Source organism: Megalops cyprinoides, chromosome 1 (assembly GCF_013368585.1).
Source record: "Megalops cyprinoides isolate fMegCyp1 chromosome 1, fMegCyp1.pri, whole genome shotgun sequence".
Classification (NCBI taxonomy): domain Eukaryota; kingdom Metazoa; phylum Chordata; class Actinopteri; order Elopiformes; family Megalopidae; genus Megalops; species Megalops cyprinoides.
The window spans coordinates 33052007-33066654 of NC_050583.1; the positions used below are offsets into that span (position 1 = coordinate 33052007).

General features: G+C 43.9%; 1 protein-coding gene across 5 annotated transcripts in view; it reads right to left on the reverse strand.

Annotated features, from left to right (window-relative positions):
- The window catches only part of LOC118775748 (ubiquitin carboxyl-terminal hydrolase 31-like), a 32838-nt gene that overhangs the window by 14916 nt on the left and 3274 nt on the right, over positions 1 to 14648 (reverse strand). For all 5 annotated transcript variants that reach the window (XM_036525853.1, XM_036525844.1, XM_036525836.1 and 2 more), the window contains exons 2-5: positions 5764 to 5901; positions 4776 to 4867; positions 4582 to 4674; positions 530 to 665 (exon numbers count right to left, since the gene is read on the reverse strand). In XM_036525853.1, the coding sequence (XP_036381746.1) occupies positions 530 to 665; positions 4582 to 4674; positions 4776 to 4867; positions 5764 to 5901 (459 nt within the window). The remainder of the gene's footprint in view (positions 1 to 529; positions 666 to 4581; positions 4675 to 4775; positions 4868 to 5763; positions 5902 to 14648) is intronic.

The window sequence follows — 14648 nt, forward strand, 5'->3', positions numbered from 1 at the left end:
TTCAACCTTGTAAAATTGCCTGATTGGCGTTTATTTTAAACAATCCTATCTGAAAAACACTGGTGCACAAACGGCGGCTGTGAGGGGACGCTTTTATTGTTGCTGCCCATTGTTATCCAATGGCACCACGAGAGACCCGTGCTGTGACAGCCAGCAACATCAAACACAAGCGCTGGATTGTTGATGTTGGACACAATAGGTTGTCTCTGAAACAATGGGCTCTCTTCACTCGGCTGAACCGAGAGCCACCGGACCACATGCCCCCCAAGGCCACAAACCTGAGCCTCTGCCGCTGCATACCCAAGTCAACAGCAGCAGATGTGTGTGTGTGTGTGTGTGTGTGTGTGTGTGTGTGTGTGTGTGTGGGGGGGGTAAAAGGACGTTCTAACATGGTAGGAATGGCAAAGGTCTCAGCTACCCTTAATCCTTTCTGAATTTTGGACCAAATGCTGTTTTCATATGGGAGTTAAGCTGCAGGACTTTTAAGCTGACGGCAGCGGGGCCCGGCTGAGAAGGGGGAGAGCAGCACCTGGTCAGAAGGGATCTTGGTCTCCAGTGATACTGCTTCTCTGAGCCTGGACACGGTGCTGTTCAGAGGCACGGCCACGCCTATCCTCATGCAGTGAGAGCACTTCCCTTGGTAAACCACAGTGACATACAAAGGTCTGTGGAAAGAGAAAGGGATAGAAAGAGAACACACAAAATCAAAACATGAAGTGATACCAGCCCCAGTGAGGTTTAGTCTCATGCTAGGGTAATGGATCTCTTCTGCATTTGTGACCTTTCAGATCCCCCAAAGTGTAGCAGTGAGGTTGCGCCAGCCATCCAGTAGGGGATGATAATCGCATTTTACACAGCTGAAACAAATGGGGTGCTTCTGTGACAGGGGGACCACAGTGACACACGTTCATCGCTGTCACACATATCTGTGACTGTCACCATCCTACTCTGACTGGAAGCATGTACATTAAATGAGGCGAATGGCTTTTACAGCTTCTACAAGCCCACAGCTTGAGTTAAATCTAGAAAACCAGTGTGTGTGTATGTGTGTGTGTGTGCACGTGTGTGTGTGTGTGCGTGTGTGTGTGCGTGCGTGCGTGTGTGCGTGTGTGTGGAAGGGGTGCGACTCCATCAAGGCTGCTACTGCTTATTTCACGCTAATCACCGCAGAACTAATGGCTTACAGTCCACACGGCCACTTTCATGGGAAAAATTGGTTCCGGGAACCTGAAGGCAGGAAGCAGCCTCACTAATGAGAATTGTCTTTAAGCATCAGGAAGATGTGAGCAGGGCACATTGGACAAAGGCGCTCGCTGCCTGAGAGGCAGAGTGAAAGGGCACACGAGCTGCTGCCTTAGCCTGGCCCTTCCCAGAGCAAGCACAGACAGAAGCACCTCTTAGGGGACAGAACAGTTGACCTGGCCTACCAACAGCCAACAGCAATGCAGCCCCCCCCACCCCCCCCCCCCCCCCCCCCCCCCACCACCACACACACACACACACACACACACACACACACACACACACACTTTTTGCTGGTTCAGCAGTATCAAAACCCCCCTATCTGCAGGGCTGCCTGAAGCCCACACAATCAGTAAATGACGTATGTTCCGATGTGTTCTTGCCAGTAATAGGCTGTGTGTGTGCTGTGCCACCAGATCAATTACTTTAATCAAAATTATTTATTTACTTGGTAGACAGAGGAATTACAGAGCTTACTGTGAGGGAGGAACCTTCATGCTTACATTTTACGAATCCTGCTCATTTCTACTGTTCAACATTTTCTTTATTCATCCCATTCGAGCTGAGCACCCTAATCAAAGGCACATAATGCACAGTAACCTGGGATTCAAGCCTTCTATTTATAAAATAATCCCACCAACCACCACAACAAATACCAGCATGCTGAGTACCGTGCAAGTCAAATAGGAATGAGCTCTTCCCTAAACCCTTACCCTTACCTACTCTTCCCTAACGATCAGAGAAAACAGATTTTTCTGCATGTCAGTATTTTATTTGTGTGAGTCTATGAGCACCACAGTCCAGGCGTGGCCTCAGTGAGGGGTCGACAGCCCCCATCTCCACCGGAGGATGAACGCTACAGGACCTCCCAGCAGCCGGCTCTGCCCCACTGCCATCTCCCCAAAAACACTGCGCATAAATGAATGCCGGGCTAACACAGCTGAGCGCTCCGCCTACCCCCACAAACAAACACCGCTTATGTCCAATCTGTTCTCCCCGCTATTAGCATTCCGCCAGCAGAGAGAGCGAACAGCGCTGCGGCGCTCCGTAAGCTGTTCCACCTGCCGGGGGCTTCCATTGACAAGTCTGAGGGATACCATGAACAAACAACAATAAAACATCACTGGCTAAAAGCTCTGAGATTAAAATCATTACCGTAACTTCCTTGTGCACCACCGCACAATGCTATTGAAAACCGCTCAGACTTAATGAGCCTCACAACCTCATAGCATCATAATGTTTATCGTCTCACTTACACAATTACATCACGCGGATAAGTTGTGCCTGCTGTCTCGGGCACAATGAGGCAGAGTGATTTCGAAATTAGCTGGGCGATTTCACCTTGTTTTTCCCCCCTCAGCTCATCTGCTTCTCTTACCCGGCAGTTATGAGCACAACTGCAGCCAAGTAGAGACATCTTGGCATGTTCTTCTGTAGCACCTGACTGTGCTTCCTCTTTGCCTTTCCAGGCCCTGACAACATAACTTAAAAACTAGATTTTTGTTTCGAAATCACAAGAGCCCCATTAGGACTACATGGGAAAGGAGCGAGAGATAAACCAAGGATCACATATCCTTCAGCTTTGTTCTCCTTGTTCACAGACACAAAAAATGGGTGCTTGCACAGTTGTAGGTGACCAGAACCAGAAAAGGACAGGGAGGAAAATACTCAAAGCAATGAACTGCAGACCAACAAAAAAACATTAAAATAAGAGGTTATCTTCCGATTACAAAATGATTTAAGACTGATCTTCTGAGAAGTATTTAGGATTCCTCAATGTTAATGCCACTCATGCATGCTAACTGGCTGCTCACACCTGCTAATTTGAATAAGATGCAGATGATTTTAGGAATGAGTGTAATAGACTTGCAATACAGTATGTTACGAAGACAAAAGGAAAGTTTTGCTGAAATTTACAGGGGTGGAGTGCAGGGGAATTTGGCAATGAATGTAAAACAAAAAAAAAAAAAAAGAGTGAACACAGATTAGGTGACCCAGTTGCACGATGGAGTGCTCTTGTTCAGTAAGTGGGAAGAAGAAAGACTGGTCATAGATTATGACCTCACACATACCGGCTGTGTACGACAATGTACCTCCTGGTAAGTCCAGGTAAGTTCAAAGGGGTCCCAACCCAACACTCCCCACTGTCTACCAGTACACACTCAGCTCTTTTCTTCTCTTCCCAGCTTGTAGAAGACCAGGACACAAACACCACATCTGTGCCAGTATGGGAAGTAAATATTTTTCATTTCTCTCAGAGGCTTATCGGGGCTCTATGACGTATATGTTTGTGTGTGTTGTTTTAGCTCTTAAACTGGGCGTAGTCCATAGTGGTCACAGACAGTGGAACTGCCTCAGTATATTTGTTTTTCTTGAGATGAAAATGCTCTATTCTGACAGATAATGCCAAGACTTGATTACAAGTTCTGTTTCCTGGTGGAAAAGAAATAGAAGTCAGTAAGAAAATATTGTTGAAAATACCATCATGCGATCTTTAATTAAATGCACTGGAGGAACAGTGTACCACGTATGGACCATCTCTTAATTTCACCGTCATTGTTCAGCCCTTTCATTATTCATGAAAGATAATGAATTTGGAGACAATGAAAATGATCTACACTGGATGTCAACATTCTCCTTACTGCTCAGACACTACAAGCTAGCTCTTAAAATAACACCGCCATGCAACCTGAGAACTTAATCCAGGCTCGTCAAGATCACTTAATGTGCCAAGATAAAAACCACTTATATAAAACAAAGAACACAGCCACTGTTTATGACTAGACTCTCCAGAGAAGGAGCCAAATGCCACATTAAAACTGAAAAGGACAAAAACTGAACACCAATAACAAAAGCATGTGACCTGACAGTTTTAGTAGCTATATTCAGAATAGGCATTAAAACAGCAAGCCTCATTAGTCCCTTTTTTATGATATTTTGCAAAAGGACATCTTTTAGAAATTGCACTACTGATCACTGCATTAACAGCTGTGTTGGACAGATTTTGAAAAGCCATTTTTAACTACATTTGTTTTTATAGCATGCAAGCTCATTGATAAGCTGTAAAAGGAAGTGAAAGTGAATGCGTGTAGCTGCCTCTCACAGAAGTCAGACCTGAATGGTACACACTCACCAGCTCTGGGGTGGGACGGGGGGGGGGAGCTGGTTTGACAATTACAGCAGAAGCAGGACGCTACTGGGGATTCCTGGAAGTAAGGGGGCTGAGGCACTGGGGATGTCCACCCATTAGGACCCCCAAAATGCCCCCCAAAAAAAAAGACCGGGCCCCTGGAGCACAGTCCAGACTGGAGCCAGATGGTTCGCCTGAAGAGGACTTACCGTGTGTGAGGCAAGGGGATGGGCAGGGAAATGCAGAGGAAAGGGTCAAACGTGTTGCTCTGTTTCTGGCAATGAGGACACGTGAGTGAGGACCTGATAAAAAGACAACAAGACTTCAGTGCTGGCAGTACCAACACCATAGCAGACTGCAGACAGTATGTGACATGAGCAGACTGCAGTGTAGTCGGCCATACCTGTACTGTGCCTGAAAGAGCTCCTGCACAAAAGAGCCTGCCACAGGCAGAGAGGGTCCCTCTGACGCTCCGTCATCATCCTCCAACGGGGGCTGAAAGAGGAAGAATGTCACTTTAAGCCCAACACAGACTGCAGGAAAAGGGGACTGAAGGCACTGACCTTAACAAGAAAGCAGATGGAAATCTAATCTAGACAGGCAATGGGGCTACCAAAATATAAATGGCATGCCCTTACAGATGCCACAACGTAGCCTCTGGACTTAAAGAAGAAGGCAAAGATTTCAACATAACGGTAAAATATGGACTGTAAGGCAGATCCTCACTCACTGATTTCAGCCAATGAGGCTCTAAGCCCCAAGCTCAGCTCCACACTGCCACTCCAGCTCCAGCTCCTCAGGGACCATAGCAATAGCAGCTGTGTTCATCACTACTTCCTGTGCTAATCCAGCATCACAGCCCCAGAGGTCAGACACAGCAGACAGACCCCAACACTACCACCATCTCTCAGACACTACTTATTTTAAGGAGAGTCGAAACCATGCCACAGTAAGAGGCTATCATGTGCATGATTAAAAAAAATAAATAAATAAATAAACAGAATTTCTCTCCTTATACAACAGGAAGCAAATCATTCCATGACCTGTGATATACGATGGAGCCTCTGTCTTGACCCACACTCCCTGCCTTTAGGCAGATTCATGCCTCACACAGGACTCAAGGTTTATGCCTGCCATCCCAGTGTGGGCCAGGGCCATCAATCAGCGCAGGTTGTAGCAGAGCAACACCCCCCCACCCGCCCCCCAGCCTCCCCCCCGCCCCCCCGCCCCCCCCGCCCCCCCACCACTACCATGCAGCTGCCCTGGGTTCACAGGATTCCGTTCCATTCAGCCATGGCTGCCGTCGCTCCCGCAAGGCTCAGAATTGCTGGAAGTGCCGCTACAGAGATAGTCATGAACAGGAAGGTGTCAGAGATTTGACACAGCGCTACCTTTATGGATGACCTGCTGCTGGGGTTGACGATGTTGTTGAGGTCCTCGTGCACTCGGTCCAGCAGCCAGAGGAGGAATTCCTGGGCGTCGTGTTGTGCGTTGCCTCTAAACTGCAGCGCGCTCTTTGACACAACATTCTGCAACACAATCAGGACACACAGCAAGGAGAGCTTACAGTGGGCAACTTCATTAGAGCTGAAGGAGATTGTGTAGTCTGGAAAACTCAAACAACTGTTCATCTGTCTCACAGTGGAAGAAAGTATGTTCTTATGAACTGCCTATAACACCGACTTTTCTTGAGGACAGAATACTAAACTCAAGACTTCCCTTAAAGGCCAGGTACCAGCCAATGTTAGTTTTGCAAGGCAGAGAGACTACCAATTAACAGCAGGTTATCAACATTATTGAAAAGTGTATTTTAATAAAGACAGTGTGTCTGACTGCAGAAGTACTGCACTTCTTATGTAAGGGAGATGCAGTGGTCGCCAGGGGAGGAACACTGCTGTGTGCGGGGCCTAGTGTGACTTCCAGCCACAGAGCACTGTCGTACATGCAAATAAGGTCTAACAGCACACCAATCCCAGGCCTACCTCTGCATTACAACACAAAAATGGCCAATCGTTTCAGAGGCGTGCTTTCTGCTAAACCCCAGGCACAGCAGGCTCAGAGAGGTATGATGCAAGGGACGGGCAAGCACTTCTCCCACATCTTGAAAATGCGCAGTAGAAACATCTTGCACCAGTAGAACTTGCACCGCAGCATCATTTTCTCTGAGCATGCAAAAGTAACTCCCTCTGGGCCGGCCGTGATGGAAAGCCTATGCCATTATGCAAGAGGAAGGGGGTAGGACTGTGTTCTAATGTTCTATTGGGAGCCCGTTCAATGACCTTACACTCACTCACAGCGTTATCCACTTTAATTATATATGCAGTTGGTCATTCTATACATAAATTATGTGGTCCTGGTACAGGGACCTGTGGAAGAAGGTCCGGTTTCTGCTCATGAAAAAGAAATGGCCTGTTCAGTATCTATGAATGCACCTGTATATCGCCCATTAGCAGCATTTGTTGTCAATCTGAATGTGACCATTCGCTTTTGTGTGTGTGTGTGTGTGTGTGTGTGTGTGAGTGTGTGAGTGTGTGAGTGTGTGTGTGAGAGAGAGAGAGAGAGAGAGAGAGAGACACACACATACATGTTTATACTTGAGTCAATGCTTATTTCAGAGCGGCATGTCTCTGTTCCTTCAGTGCACTGGAGTTTGACAAAGGCAGAGGGTAGGCTTTGGCATTCTGATGGCTGAATCACAAACCTATTAATAGGTTTAAAACACCACAAAAATAAATCTCAACAATGACACAGTGCCAAGGCTCTATTGACAATGCTGACTAACATATTTTAAGAAATTGTTGAAACAATGGGTTATAAATTTTCCTTGAGGCCAGATTTTTTTCCAGTTATTAAAGAAGCCCAATATTGTCTGCAGGTACTGATAAAGATTTAAGATAGTGGCCTGTAATATGGGTCAATGCACTAGATTTATTTTGCTTGTTTATATTCCTTTTTCCTGTTACAGTCACACCAGGCATAGGTTTTCTGTTCCATAAAAATGATAATCTTTTAATCGAGACTTCCTACATCCACCTAAGTGAAAAGGTAAATTTCACACGCATTTAAAATTAAACACAGGATTATTCTTCAGTCTGTTCTACTAGTAATAAGTCCACAAATATCCTGTTTTCACCCTAATCCTGGTTGGATCATCCTGCTTTAATAGTTTTTCATCTTTTTCCTACTTATAGTCTGATCTGCGTGATAAGAGGATGGCATGTTTCTCCTTCATTAACATACGCTGATCTTTGAAGATCACTGACAGACACAATCTCTGCAGAGGCAGTCTTACACTGTGAACTCTTGTTAAGGCTATGACCACTTTTTGAGATCAGGCAGAAATCACAAGGTTGCCACTCAAAACTGCGATGCCGTAGGTGATTCAGAATTAGAGGGTCTAGGACATCCTGATGCGCCCTCCAAACAATTTTCTTGCATGTCAGTTTTGAATCCTTGACACTGCAAGCTTTGCATGATATATGACCTGATCACCTCCCAAGTTCTGCCAATAACCTATGGGAATCTGTGAGGTGATTTAGCATTTTACAATAGCCAGCTAGACCTGATATTATAAGGGCATGTGCTCACACATTATAAACTTGTGAGAAAATGATTAGAGTATGCAGTTTAATCATTAAGTTAATCTCTGCTATTATCACTGCAGCAAAGCTTTCCACTGGAATATATGTTCAGCCTATTTTTCCTGAAATTAACAACATGGTCTCATCAATACAATGTGATTATTAAAATTATTTAATCATACCGTGTATGTCATGTGGGCGAATGACAGATTAGTACAGACCTTCTACATGTGCCACTTCTACAGGCACCATACAACACTGACCTAAACGACAGCATCCTCTCATCAGCATGACATTTGCTGAGATTTCTACTGAAATAAGGAAGGCTTTACAGCCTCGGGTGGACTGCAGTAGTTCATGCATCACCTTGTGATATCAACACTGACCTGCCTCGGAGAGATGAGGACAGAGGCAGGTGGATGAGGAGATCTCATGGGTACAGGCTGTCAGCATTCACCGGTACCAATGTCCCATGAAGTAGGTATTGTGGCAAATTGTCCTTAAAATGCCTGTTCCATGCTATTCCCAAGATAGCCCGCCCTATTTCTGTCCCTGCTGCATTATAATAAAGCATGCGTTGTATCTGTGCCAGAGATGATCTGAAACTTTAAAAGTGGAACAATCTGAGCCTTTAGACATGCAAACAAAAATGATCTTGTAGATAACAAGAGCCCAATTAAAAAAATATGTATAATCCTCTCCTCAGCTGTCATGCCCCACCCTTGCTGAAGCTGAACCCAGGTCTGAAGAATGGACAGTTTATTCAAACAAGGTGACATTGGCTTGGCTAACTCAAATGAACTATTCCCTCCCAATTCTGCAATGTCAGCTGTGCACGCCCTTAGCCCTAGCATTTGCCCGTGTTTGCGCTTCTATTTCATCAACCATAAAGTGTGAGGGACTATAATGCTACATTGGCAAAATGTTGCAACTCTACCTTACATTTCGGTACGGGTACAAACTGGCGCCATCAGGTAATCAGGGAGCAAACACTACGACAGGGTCTCCAATAACTCAGGTGAACACTGAGAACACGGTGTTGTCAAAGGGAATGACTCCCTGCAGCTGTGTCAAATATGGAAAAATCAGAGCCAAGGAACAAAACAAACAAAACAGATATTAAATCCAACATAGAGCGTTTACAACAACTCAGTCCCAGGTTTAATGATGTGTCTTCTTATGTGGTGCCTACACTGTCACAGTCTGTGCCCTTCACACATTCTTAGCACAAGTCATGAAGTACAAAACACTAACGCTTCATACGTCTTATAAATATGTACCAATGTCAAACACTGAAACAACTTTCATAGCCAAGGAAAGGGCAGGTCACAGAAATTTCATAGAAATCAAGCAAATCTATTCAACTTTAACAGCCTTTCCAAAGAAATCAGTGTGGCACATGCTTTTATGCTGATCAAGGATAAGCATTTAGTGTGGGGTAGGATAGGTACCTAGTACTAGGCTGTGTGAGGCAATGCCTAACTCAGCAAAAGCCCTCCCCAAACAGGTCATGTAAGTTGCTACAACCTGTTGTGGCATATTATTTGTCATCTTAAAGGCACTGCACGAAATCAAAGCATTGTGTTCACTGTGTACATTTAATCAGTCATGCATGCAGTGACAAATTCAGTAGCTAGCTTCACTAGCAAAACAACATTGTGACGATAGCACGAATCTGAACAGGACTACGCTTTACAGTTTGGCTAACATTATAGCAGTAGAAGAGGAATGCTTTATTCACAAGTTTTCTTGCTTTCTCCACCAGTTAAAAAAAGGAACATCCTCGCACGGTGAGCAGGCTACAGAACAGCTGGACAAATCTCAGGCTTGCCGATTACATCTCACTCAGCCAGAACACCCGCAGCACCTCTGCCACCGACTGTACTATACAAAGTGCAAATCCACGTTGTTCTGGTATGGCAGTTGTGGAAAAGGATATTAATTTCCCTCATAAATTTGACATTCCAAACACATTCTGACTGTTCCAACTACTAGGCTGGAAAAGAAGGGTAACCTTGCATTTGCAGAAAATAGTCTATATTAGAGCCACATTGTCTGTACATTTTACATCACTTTTAAAAGTCCGCTTTTTAATCTTTTTAATACCTCCACACAATGGGGTGCTACTTTGTACTACACAATAATAATAATAATAATAATAATAATAATAATAATATTCAAACTCTTGACCAGTCATTAGTGCATTCATTTATCCTTTTACTGATGTCATAATTCTCATTATCATCATGGTTCAATGTAATTTTTACTCATTTTAATTGTTACTACAAACGTGTTTCCATTGTCATTTCATTTTTCCCATTCTTTGGAAAGCCTGCTTGAACAGCATTATTACATATAAAGATGATGATTATTATTACTTTGATATATAGGTGACTGAGTTGCTGCCATGCATTCACATATGGTAAACCAATTATTGGTACCCTTCACATTCTCCCATACAATTTCCACCACAGCACTGACAGCAAGCAACGCTAAATCTGTATGAAATGTAGTGGTTTTTAGTTTCAGAGGAATGATTAATGCAATGGTTGGTAATTTATTACATATATGTGTGTCAAAATATTTGTTCAGAGCAAGGTGTGGTTTAATACTTTTTCTCTATAAACCACAAAAGTGTTACAGTCTGTGGGTTTTTTCAGCCAGTCATTAACTGGAAACACACTCATTTGGCCTTAGCACTCTCTCCACTTTGAAGAAAGCTAATCCAATGATCCAATGATGTCTGGGTGACAGCATAGACAGAACACAAAGATTGACTTTATACATACCCATATAGCCGGTATAATAAATCATAAATTTGATTTTGATTCCCCTTTTTAATTTTACTGGATTGTATTTCACTGGATTGAAGATCCTAATAGGGACTTTAACATAAGTACAACTACATGTCTAAACTGCTGCAAATAAAGATCCCTGCTTAACAAATCACCACTGCTTTCTTCTCTCCTAAAATGGGCATATTATAACTGTAGAATTACAAAAAATATAATCAGTATTCTTTCAAAATGATGATTCAGCTCACCAATAACTTTGGGAAGTAGGCAAAATTTCAGTCATTATGGTACAAATTGCCCTAACAACTTATTCATTTTATTTTGACTTCACCTTTGGATCTACAGTCTCTTTAAACTGTCTATCAATCAATAGCCCATATTGCATGAAACAGCAGAGTCCATGGGCCTCAGGTGGCCTGAAATATTAAAGCTCCCAGACTCCCAGGATTCAGAATCATCCAATTTTTACAATCCTGAACAAGTAGTCCAGAAGAGTTAAAATCATTACACAAAAATTGTGCAGGAACCACTTGAAGTATTTATTCAGGCACAACCTAAGCTTTGCACGGCGCTAAAAGACCACCAAGATTTGCAGATTCTAGCATTCTAGAGCCCAAACCCCCGAGCAGGTTTGGCAGCCATTCCATTGTAGTGTTTTGTAAGGCCAGGTGCATTAACATGGGGCCCACACTGGAGAGTGGATAATCTATATTAAAGGAGACAGCTCCAACTCGGCTGGCAACCGGGGGAAGAAAACGACAGGAATAGAAACAGAGTCAGGAGTAAAGCGGGGCTGATGGGTAGGTTCAGTACATTTTCCCCCAACCAAAGAATACTGCAGGACATGAAATTAGGAGACCTAGAAGAATGCCCAAGTGTTTACAAACAGAAGGAAGAAAATGAGCCTCCTCTTATTTAGAAGATCAGCGCTCACCAAGCTTCCCTCGAGGGTATTCTGCAGAGAATTGCGCAATTCATGCAGGGCCTTTACAGGGTCTCCCGATGGAAGACTCTTTCCTGCTAGGTTTAATAAGGGAGCAAACAGCAGCCGGGAACCCAGAGGGCTCGAGCCGAGCAAACAATCATTACTGTGAAACACCTAACCACAAAAGGAGCCTCAATCAGCCCAGCTGTCAATCACTGTGCTAAAATAATCACGTACTGTGCTCCATTCAGTTGGGGGCTCGACCAATACTTTTTATGAAATAAAAGCAGATGAGAGCAAAGGGTTCATAGCAGACTGCAGTCAATCCTTTCTAGTACTAAAGCAATAGGAGACTCATCTTTGGGTCAGACTGAATTTTAAAGGATTTAAAGGAGTTATGGTGTTCAAATTCAGTGCCCACACCTGACAGACAATGTGCAGTGAATCTCTCTCTGACTATGGCAGGAAGCAGGGGCTCGTTATATGACTGAGCCAGCAATAAAAGCTGTTCTATCAGAAGAAAACTCAATGCGTGATGATGTGTTGTTCCCTCTCACATCAATAGGGACAGAGAGACTATTCAAAATCATAACAGTTCCCTCAACAACCAGCGATTTAAGCACTAGTGAATACATTTTTCACTTGGCAATATATCCGTGGAGAAGTTTGCTTCAGTGTATATATCTGTAAATGTCCACACACTAAATGGTGCTGGCATCATTTCCCAAAAAAAAGTACAGTGCATTTCTCTGTACTCTGTGAACCAAATGAGAGAATGTGTGGCTCTGTCTGTCATGGGTGGTGATGGCATTGCTGCTCTTTGATGTTCCTGACGCCAGGTAAGAGCAAGTAAGGACAGAGAGCGCATGCAAACGCAACTGCTACTGCATGTGTTCCACATAGCAGCCCTGTTCCACAGCCTGTCACTCTGCTAATGTATTACCCTCCTCAGGCTGCTTTACCCATGGCCAATCAAGAGGGAAAAAAAGGCTTTCTTGGTCCAGTAACAGCACAACTCAGTTGATTACAGTTTAAAAAAACGGAGAAATAGACAGAAAAAGGCACAGAGCGAGAATTTATTCCAATAGTGTCCCATTCTTTCATATGAATGCTGATTTTATGCTTTTTATCTTCTATAGAGTTGTAGTCCAACATAAACATATGGGTACTTGCGCACAAGGCTAATTAATCTTACTAGCACATCAATCAGAACGCAAATACACATGCACAAAATTACCAACTGGAGGCTCCCAAAGAAATCGCAGGCAACTGGCCAACTTGAGAAGCTAAATAAGCAGTGGAAGACTCCAAAACATGAACGAGTTCAAATCCTCCAGAATGCTGAAATTGCGCTATTTCTATAAAATTCTTTGGATTTGATGCGGTTGGCCTCAACTCAGCAGCAGCACTTTTATTTCCATACTCACTGCCTTGTTCAACAACCTTCAGAAAACAAAGACCAGGAGTGGAGCTGTGCAGAACAACTCAATGTGCGCTTGTGTTACATGTTACATATAGCAAACACTTGGTGTGAGTGTTGTTGTTTGGCCCTCTGTCGTTCTGTTTGGTTTGGCTAAGCCGCTCCTGCTTCTTCCAAGTGGGTCCAGAGCCAGAGCGAAGTTCAGTTTAAACCCCCAAACCACACATATCATGGAGCGATTTACTAACAGAGCACTGAAACCCCACGGCACTCAGAAGGCAGCGTCACATAGCCTTGATCACACTTCCCCAGAGCCTCAGAGGAGAGCTCCCCACACTCGAGCAAGCGGGCGTGCAGACCAAACACTGCTTGGAAATATTTTGGGGGACTGTCAGAAATGATTGAAAGCAAAGCCAATTGAATTAAGCCCGATGGGAGAGGAAAAGGGCGCTGCTGATGCTCTCTCAGCCATAAACAACACGGAGCGAACCGAGGGGAAGACGATTCGCTTTTTCAAGTGCCAAACACAGACTTTAACACAAGTGCAGAGAACGGTGGCAATCATTTTAAGAGACGGAAATAAAGTCTAGAATGACAAGAAAAAGATATACAAATTATGCTTGCAGTTTTAATACAAGCTTCAGGTCCTTATCCTTAAAGGTGCACAAGAGTTGCTTCCAATGATTAAGTATGACAAATCTGTCGCTGCACTGCTACAATCACGCTTAAAACTAGATGGAGCAAAAATGCTATGTGGTCATGGTACATAAGAGTCATCTGAGGCCACTGTAAATAGGCCACACAGCAGCTCTGTCTCTCTCTCCACAGGTGTACACACCACCTGGCAAAGCATTGGGTTCATCTGAAACTAACAGAAGTGCACAGCCATACTCTGCAGATATAAAAACTGTACAGAAAAAGAACAGCAAATCATCTACTTCCCAACCTCTGCTTCAGCTAGCACAGCATGAACAGACTTCCTCAATCCAAGGGATGAGACCAAAAATACTGCCTGGTAACGAAAAGGAGAAAACTGCCACCAGTCTCTATTGTTAATAATTAAACACTTCCATTTCCTGTGATCTTATTAAATTACACCAATTAGCATATTTCCAATCTCACTCAATTATGAAGCTGAAAAAAAACCCATCTGAAACTTGAGGTTAGCCACTGTGCTTCCAAAATTAGTGAGACTATAGTCTGCATGAATTCACACCAATTTGTGATTTACTCCACTTGGCCCAATATGGAACTTGGCTACTTAAAGCAACCAGCTGTTAGCTCAAGTCTCCATGAAAAAGAAGACTACACCCCACAGAAGCTGCAGTAGCAAAGTATTGATTTCATTGCCTTTTAGTCAAGAATGCCTCCACCAGGGATTCTGACAGTCAGGATAGCTTTCACAACTGAGGGGGGTCAAAGAACAGAGGAGCAAAACAATAATCAGAGTGCCTATAACATTACAGGCTGGTATAAAAAGCAATGTGTGTGCTTTTCTGGTGCTGCACTTTGTGAAACGCAGCCAGTGATTGTAGAAAGAGGGGTATCCACCTGC